Genomic DNA, 10,000 nt, shown 5'->3' with positions numbered 1-10,000 from the left:
TAACGATGATGATAACAGTCATAATGATAGTGATAATTACAATGATAATAATATTAATATTGATAATGATATTGATGATAATAATTTGATAACAACGATAACTATAGTAATGATAATGATAATAATAATAATAATAATAATAATAATAACAACAATAATAATAATAATGATAATAACAGTATTAATGAAAATAATAATAAAGACAGCAACAACAAGAAATAGTAATAACAACAACAACAATGACAGTGATATTAATAATGATAATAATGATGATAATAATGATAATAATGATAATAATAATAATAGTAATAATATAATAATAATAATAATAATAATGATAATAATAATAATAATAATAATAATAATAATAATAATAATAATAATAATAATAATAATAATAATAATAATAATAATAATAATAATGATAATAATAATAATTATTATTATTATTATAATGATAATAATAATAATAATAATAATAATAATAATAATAATAATAATAATAACTAATAATAATGATAATAATATTGAAAATAATAACAATAATAATAATTAGAATAAGAATGATAATCATAATAACAATAAGAATAAGAAGAACATGATAAGAACAATCATGATACTCATAATGATGATAATGACAATAATGGTAACAGCGATAATAGTAATAATGATAATGATCATAATGATTATGATAACAGCAACAACAATGAAAACAATAATAGAAACAATAGGAATAATGATAATAATTACTATCACAATGATAAAAAGTAATGATAATAATAATTATAAAAAATTATATTTATTATTATCAATAAAAGTAATGATAATAATAATCATCATGATAATGATGATAATGATAATGATAATGATAATAATAATAATAACAACTATGATGATAATAATAACAGTAATGATAAAAATGGAAATGATGATGATAACGTTAATAAAGTTGATAATAATAAAAATAATAATAATAATAATAATAATAATAATAGTGACAGCAATAACAATGATAATAATAATGAAATTAATAATAGTTATAATAGATATAATCATAGCAATAACAAAAATTATAATGATGCTGATGATGATGATAATGATAACGATAATGATGATGATAATGATAATGCTTATGATATGATTATTTTAATGAATATTATAAATACAATAATAATAGCAACAACCATAGTAATCATAATAAGAATAATGAATATGATAATAATTATTATAATATTGATAATGGTAAAGAACAATTGAAATATCATTAATTATATTAATGATAATAACAATAATAACTAATATAAATAATAGTAAGAATAAAAAAAATATTTTTGTTATTATTCCTGATATTATTGTAATAATCATTATAATTCAAATAACAATAATAATGATGATGATGATGACAATAAAAATGATATGAAAGTGATAATAATAACAGTATTAATGACAATAATGAAAATAATAATGATGATAAAGGTAATATTTATAATGATGATAATAATGATGATAAGAATAATAACGATAATAACGGTGATGATAATAATGACAATGATAATAATAATAATAATAATAATAATAACAATAATAATAATAATAACAATAATGATAATGATAATAATGATAATAATAACAACAGTAATAGTAATAATAATAATAATAATAATAATGATAATAATAATAATAATCATGATAATAACAATAATAGTAATAACAATAATAATAAGATTAATAAGGCTAATATAACAATGGTGATAGTAATAATAGTAATGATAACAATAATAGTGATAATAATTAAAATAATAACAATAATAAAGATAACTATGATGATAATAATAAAAAATAGTAATAATGAAAATAGTAATAGTGATAATAATAATAATAATAATAATAATAATAATAATAATAATAATAATAATAATAATAATGATAATAATAATAACAGGTTAACAATAATAATGATAATAACAATAATGATAATGATATTCATAATACTAATAACGACACAAACTATAATGATAGGAGGAACAGCAACAAAAACAGCAATAACAATAATAATAAGCCATTGCCCACACACACACAGCCAAACGACGAAGGAGAAGCAGAGAGAGCAGCGAGAATATGGTGTTAAAGCGACACATGTTCAGACAAACCGAGAATTTCGCAAAATTAAGTGCCACTTTACTTGTTTGGGGGGAAAATAAAAACAATAACTGAACTTCCAAGTTAAAGCGATTTCGGCAGCGTTTTACATGAGTTTACCCTCTGCGCGGGAAAGGAAGATATTCATATACAAAAAAAAAAAAATACATAGAAAACGGAGCGCTGTCGTTTTGCGAAAATTCCGGTATGTTTCTACACTTTATTTTTATTTTTATTTTTTTATGAGCTTTGAATATTAATCTATTTTGTAATTCTGTTTTCTGTGTCTGACAATAACTTGTTAACCAATATTTGATCTTTATGGTAAAGAGAAAAAATGGAAAATGAAAGAATGAGAGAGAGTGAGAGAGAGAGAGGGGGGGGGGGAATCAGAGAAAGAGAAAGATAGAGAGAGAGAGAGAGAGAGGAGGACGGGGGAGGATAAAATAAAGAGTACATGATAGACGGATAAATCAACGGAGAGATAGATGGATAGAAAAAAAGAAAACAAATAGAAAAAGTAAATTTATAAAAGGCCCAAAGAGAGATTTCCTGAGACAGTAAACAAACAATCTAACACACACAATTCAAAAGAGACACCAACTCTCTTACAAACAAACAAAACATGGCCATAAACACACACACGCAAACTCCCCAACAAACATAAACACAAAGATACACACAAAAATACACACACAAATAACTCAGCAAACACACCCAGAAACAGACAGACAAACACACACAAGCAACTCAACTGCCCAACAAACACAAAAAAAAAAAAAACACAAAACAAACACGAATAAAAGAGATGAAAAGACACGCACCATCTGCTTACGATTCGCGAACTCAGATAACCCCGTTCGCGCAACGGCGGGAGAATCCGGCCCTGGTCATAACACGAACGACTTTCTGGATTAGTGGATTCACGGATTCCCCGTTACACGAACGACCTTCTGGATGGCTGGATTCACGAATTCCCCACGATACACGAACGACCTTCTGGATTCACGGATTCCCTCACTATACGAACGGTCTTCCGGATGGCTGGATTTACGGATTCCCTCACTACGCGAACGGACTCCCGGATATGCCGGATTCACGGATTCCCCCTCTACAAGAAAGACCTTCTGGATTCCTGGATTTACGGATTCCCTCGCTAACACGAACGGCCTCCCGGATTCCCGGATTCACGGATCTCCCCCGCTACACGAACGACCTTCCGGATTGCTGGATTCACGGAGCCAACAGCTCCCCGGGGCCTAGCGGAAGAGCAGCTGATAAGTGCTACAGCAAATAGCCCGGAGGAGAGGCCCTGGGGGAGGGAGGGAGAGGAGGAGGAGGAAAGGAGGACGGAGGAGAATGAGGATGGAGGGAGTAAAGAAGGAGGAGGAGGGAGAATGAGAATGGCAATAAAGAAGGGGGAGGAGAGGAGAACGAGAATGGGGGTAATAAAGAAGGGGAAGGAGAGAAGAATGAAAATGGAGGGAACAAAGAAGAATAAAGAGAGGGGGAGGAGGAGAAGAGGAGAATGAGGATGGAGGGAATAAAGATGATGGAAGAGAGAATGAGAATGGAAGAAACAAGGAAGAGAAAGGAGGGGAGAATAAGAGTAAAAGAAAAAGGAAGAAAGAGGGAGGGAGAAAGGCAAAATAAAATTTAAAATATGGGACACGAACGAAGTAACAAGGGAGAAAGTGAGAAGGAGGATATAAAGAGGAAGGAAAGAGGGAAGAAGGAAACTTGAAGAAATAAGGATGACGGAGGAATCTAAAAAGAAAAGTAAGCAAATGGGTGCGAAACAATGGAAAGAAGAGGAAGAATAAGAAGAGAGAGAGATGATAGAGAAGATAAGGACGGAGAAGAAGGAGAGACAGAGAGAAAGAAGGAAGAAGAGGGAGGGAAAATAAAGATGTAAAAAAATAAGTTGGGAGAGTGTGGGGGCCAGAAAGAGAAAGGAGGGAATAAAAAACAGGAATATGAGAGAAAAATGAAATAAAAAGGGAAGTGAAATGATAACAGAGGGTACAGAGTATAAGGAGAAATGCAGAAAACGAAGTAATATAAGAAGGGAGAGAATAAGGAGAACGAAAGAAGACGAAGTAAATAAAGAAGAAAAACTAACTGAGTAGGAGGAAAGACAAAAGGTAATAAAGAAGATGGAAGAAGGAGAGATAGATAAATGTGAAATAAACAGAAGTAAATACAAAGCAGATAATACGGGGAGAAGGAAGAGATAAGGAGAAAGATAGAAGAAAGAGGGAATAACAAAAGAAAAAATAAAAGAATGACAAAGATAAGAGATAGGTAAGAAAAGCAGGAGAAAGATATCGAGAGGATAAAGAGGGGGAAAGGAGGAAAATAGAAGGATACAAATGGAAATACAAAAAAAAGAAGAGTATAGATGGAGAAAAAAAGGTACAAGGGCAGAAAAAAAAAGAAAACTGGAAAAGATATTATGGAGGATATATTTTGACGAATGAAATAAAGGTTAATGTTGATCCTGATGCAGAATCCTGAATGTATAACCACCGCCCCCTCTTCCTTAGGATATCCCCTCCTAGGACTCCCCTTGTATATATGCTCCCAGGTCCCCGTCCTAGAATACCCACTGCTTGGATATTCCCTCTAGGACCCCCCCCCCCCTCTCCGAGGATATTTCCCCAAGGACACCCCACAAGGATACCCCCATCTAGGACTTTCCCCAGAATACCCCATCTAGGATACTCCCATCTACGACCTCCCCAGAACACCCCATATAGGATACCCCCCCCCCCCAGGATACCACATCTAGGATACCCCCATATACGAACCCTCCAGGATACCCCATCTAGGAGGCCCCATCTAGGACCCCCACCCCCAGGACACCCCATTTAGGACTCCCACCCCCAGAATAACCCATCTAGGATATCCCGTCTAGGACCCCCCCAGGGTACCACATCTAGGATACCCCTATGTACGACCCCGCCAGGATACCCTATCTAGGAGACCCCATCTAGGATACTCCACCTAGCACCCCCCCCACCCAGGATACCCCATCTAGGATACCCACCCAGGATACCCCATCTAAGATACCTCCATCTAGGATACCCCCCCGTCTAGGACCCCCCAGGATACCCCATCTAGGATCCCGACCACCAGGATACCCCATATAGAATACCCCCCATCTACGACACATTCTAGGAGTTCCCATCTAGGACCCCCACCCCCAGGATACCCCATTTAGGGCTCCCCCCAGGATACCCCATTTAGGGCTCCCCCCTGGATACCCCATCTAGGACCCCCACCGCCAGAATACCCTATCTAGGATACCCCCATCTAGGAGACCCCTTCTAGGACCCCCCCCCCCCCCCCCGATACCCCATCTAGGATACACCCCATCTAGGATACCCCCCATCTAGGATACCCCATCTAGGACCCCCCCCCCCGGATACCCCATCTAGGATACCCCCCATCTAGGATACCCCCCATCTAGGATACCCCCAGTCTAGGACCCCCACCCCCAGGATACCCCATCTATGACTCCCCCAGAATACCCCATCTACGATACCCCCATAAAGCATATCCCATCTAGCATAGCATAACTGCGGCCATGTACAAGGCTTTAGTGCCTATGAGTACCCCTATCTGGCTGCAAATGGCCATGACCATAACGTACAGTACATGTCATCTTGGAACAACACAAATAAAGGACTTTTAACCGCTTCGGGGTAAACGGTTTGTACTCTAAGACTAGGAAGGGGCGAATGGGGAATGGGAGGAGAGGGAGATAATGATGGGAGACAGAAAAGAATGAAGGGGAGGTTTGATAATGAGGAGGAGGAATAAGTGGAGGGGAAGGGGCAGGAAGGTAATGATAATGATAAAAGATTGTATATGAATAATGATGAATAAATGATAATAAGGATGCAAATGAGAAGAAAGAGAGGAGAACGAAAATAATTCTGAGGATAATTACGATGGAAATCGTGATAATGATGATGATATAGATGGCAATAAGAATAATAACAATGATAATGATAACAATGATACTAATAGCAATAAGGATTATGATGACAGTAATAATGATCATGGCAATGATAATAATGGTGACGATAACAGTATTAATGATAACAATGATAATAATAACAAGAAAGATAATAATGATAATGACAAAAAAGTGATAATAATAACATTGGTAAAAATAATTATTATATTGATAATAATAATAATGGCAATATTAATAATAATAATGATAATAATAATAGTAATAATAATGATGATGATGATGATGATGATATTAGTAATAATAACAATGATAACAACAGTAATAATAATGATAATGATGATAATGATAATAATAAGAATAAAAATATTGATAATGATAAGAATAACAGATGAGGATGAGGATGATAATGATAATATTGATAGCCAAACGCCACCCTCTCCTTTTTTCCTTTCCCTCTCCCTCCTTTTATCCGCCACCCCTTCTTACTCCTAAATCTTCCTCAGATCCACACTTACCCTCTCACTTTAAGGTCTCCACCCCCCCCCCTACTCCCCTCGGCATCCTTGAGTCTACCCAGAGTGCGGTACCTTGAGTGCGGTGCCTGGAGTGCGGTACCTTGAGTGCGGTGCCTGGAGTGCGGTACCTTGAGTGCGGTACCTGGAGTGCGGTACCTTGAGTGCGGTACCTGGAGTGCGGTACCTTGAGTGCGGTACCTGGAGTGCGGTACCTTGAGTGCGGTGCCTGGAGTGCGGTACCTTGAGTGCGGTGCCTGGAGTGCGGTACATTGAGTGCGGTGCCTGGAGTGCGGTACATTGAGTGCGGTGCCTGGAGTGCGGTACCTTGAGTGCGGTGCCTGGAGTGCGGTACCTTGAGTGCGGTGCCTGGAGTGCGGTACCTTGAGTGCGGTGCCTGGAGTGCGGTACCTTGAGTGCGGTGCCTGGAGTGCGGTACCTTGAGTGCGGTGCCTGGAGAGCGGTACCTTGAGTGCGGTGCCTGGAGTGCGGTGCCTGGAGTGCGGTACCTTGAGTGCGGTGCCTGGAGTGCGGTGCCTGGAGTGCGGTACCTTGAGTGCGGTGCCTGGAGTGCGGTACCTTGAGTGCGGTGCCTGGAGAGCGGTACCTTGAGTGCGGTGCCTGGAGTGCGGTGCCTGGAGTGCGGTACATTGAAGGGATGTCCGTTGAGTGTGTCTTGAGAGTGGTATAATAATGATAATGATGATAATAAGAATAATAATGATAATAACAATAGTAACCATACTGATAGTGTTAATAATCATTATGATATTAATAGTGATACTAATGATAATGATAACAGTAATATTAACGGTAATCATGATGAAGAATGATAATAATTATTACAATGATAATAATAATAACAATGATATTAATCATAATAATATTAATGAAAATGATGATGATTATAACAATGATAATGATTATAAAATAATAACAATAATATTGATGAGAATGATAACAACAGCAATAACAATAACAGTAATGATAATAATAAAGATAATGATAAAAGTAAGGACAATGATAATAATAATGATAATAGGAAACATAATATGGATAATGATAATCATTGCAATGATTATAATAACAACCAGAATAATAGTGATGATAATAATAATTAACCAAAAATAATGATTTTTAATGAAATCAATAAGATAAATGGAAATAATAACAACAATAACAGTAACAAATGACCCGAAGAAGGAAAAAAACAAGGAAAAAAGACAAAAGCAGAAGAAGAGAAACTGGAGAAATAGCATGGCAGTGACCACAAGAAAGATACCATTATACTTTGAGTTACACAGAGCAATCTCATCAGCAAAATTAGATTTCCTCGTAAGCCTTAGGTTTGCTTCCCTGTTATTGTGTCTGTTGTCATCATTTTTCGTTCATTTCTAAGAAACAACGCCCGGCCTGATAGGAATGCGCACTGGGAGTAAAATGCTTACGTGTGTTTGCGTGTGTGTGTGTGTGTGTGTGTGTGGACAATTGTGTACGTTTGTGGATGCGTGTGTGGGGTGGGGGTGGGGGTGGGAGAGGGAGATAGAGAGAGAGAGAGGGAGGGAGGTAGAGAAAGGAGAAGGAGAGGTAGAGAGGGAGAGAGAGAAAGAGAGAGAGAGAGAGGGAGAGGGAGAGGAAGAGGGAGAGGGAGAGGGAGAGAGAGAGAGAGAGAAAGATAAAGATAAAGAGAGAGAGAGAGAGGGGAAAGAAATAAAAAGTGTGTGCATGCATTTTTTGGAAAGGATGAGAGAGATAGGACAACCACAAGCAAATACGTGTACATGTATAATAATCAACGAATTACTACCGGCACGTGTGAAATGCTTTTGATATTGTAAATTGATCAGTTAATATTGGACGAAGAGTATGATTATTAGCATTATTATCATTAATTCTAGTTTTATCAATACTCTTATTATTATCATTATCATCATCCTCATTATTATTATAAATTTCATTGTTATTATCATTACTGTTATCATTATCATCATCAATATCATCATAATCATTATCATAATCACTGTTATTTCCATATTTGTTATTACCATCATTATTATTACTATTATTATTATCCTTATCATTATTATTATTATCATTACTATCAGTAATATCATTATCATTATTATTACTATCACTATCCCTGTTATCATTACCATAAAATATTGTATTGCTATCAACGTTATGATCATCATTATCAACATTATCATCACAATAATTTTTATCACTGATATTAACCTTTTTAGCATCATTATTATCATTATCATTATCATCATTATTATCATTATCATTATTATCATTATCATCATTACAATTATCATCATTAATATCATCATTATCATCTTAATCATCATCACTCATTATCACCGTGGCTAGAAAGCAATATTTTAGGTTTTTGCATTCTCCAGACCAGCTGCATTTGCCAACGTTGGACTTTATAATGTCTAAGAATCTTTATTGTTCCCAGTGATGTTGCTTTCTGTGAGAACCAAATGTTGTTGCTTTTTATTCAACTTGAATAAAAAGTATTAGTCTACCTTGATTTCCAGGCCCTCATGCAATTGGTATTATGCTATCATATCTTATCATTATTTTTAAAGATTAATATCAGTTCATCGTAAATACTTGCTTTTTCCCTTTTCCCAAATGATTTAAATTTATCTATTTTCTTTCTTTTTTTTCATTTTCTTCTAACTCTTTTCTTTTTCTACTTTTTTTCCTTTTTCTTTTCTTTTTCTTTTTGTCTTCCATTTCCTTTTCTTTTCTTTATGCTTTATAATACCTGAACTAGTAAAAATAAGTAGAATGCATATCTAAATCGATGTTAGAACAATAAAACAGTGCACTGAACAGAGAAGGAAAGAACTGTGCTCCATTATACTTCAAACAGAAAATTAGCACGAGAAATGGAGAGCGACGGAGCGTTCCTAGAAGTGAAAGATAAATGACAAATTTCTAAGAAAGACAAAAGCCGTGCGAAGCGAAGAGTTCCGAGGAGGCCCCAAGAAAAGGTATGTGAAAAGGGACCTCGTGTTGACAGAGGAAGATTAGGTATTATCTTTCCAGCGATCGCGTCTGTGCCCCTGCGCCCCTCTCCTTACAATTATTACACGCCCACTCGCGTATTTTGCTTTACTGTAGTATCTTCTTTTGCCTTCCTTTGTTGAGATGTGTAATCGGCTTGTATCGAGGAAAATACAGTCTGTTCTTGCTCAAAATCGTTCTATTGTTTTATTATAATTTTGCTCCTTAATCCTTAAACCGTTTTTTTTTTTTTTTTTTTTTTACCCGTTCCTCATAATTCTTTGGTCCATTTCATATCTATATTTCCGTATGTTGCCAAGGAGACTGAACGAACGATGCGGGC

The 10,000-nt window shown here is 35.4% G+C and overlaps 1 protein-coding gene across 1 annotated transcript in view; it reads left to right on the top strand.

Annotated features, from left to right (window-relative positions):
- The window catches only part of LOC113817618 (uncharacterized), a gene marked incomplete at its 5' end in the record, with an annotated part of 44,661 nt that extends 39,803 nt beyond the window's left edge, over window positions 1-4,858 (top strand). Inside the window, one exon of the mRNA XM_070138944.1 lies at window positions 4,833-4,858. Coding sequence (XP_069995045.1) covers window positions 4,833-4,858 — 26 coding nt within the window. The remainder of the gene's footprint in view (window positions 1-4,832) is intronic.
- Window positions 4,859-10,000: the final 5,142 nt, after the last annotated feature.

This window comes from Penaeus vannamei, chromosome 25 (assembly GCF_042767895.1).
Source record: "Penaeus vannamei isolate JL-2024 chromosome 25, ASM4276789v1, whole genome shotgun sequence".
In the NCBI taxonomy this organism is placed as follows: Eukaryota; Metazoa; Arthropoda; class Malacostraca; order Decapoda; family Penaeidae; genus Penaeus; species Penaeus vannamei.
The sequence above is the reverse complement of the archived record's forward strand: the minus strand, read 5'-3'. Positions and strand labels throughout refer to the sequence as shown.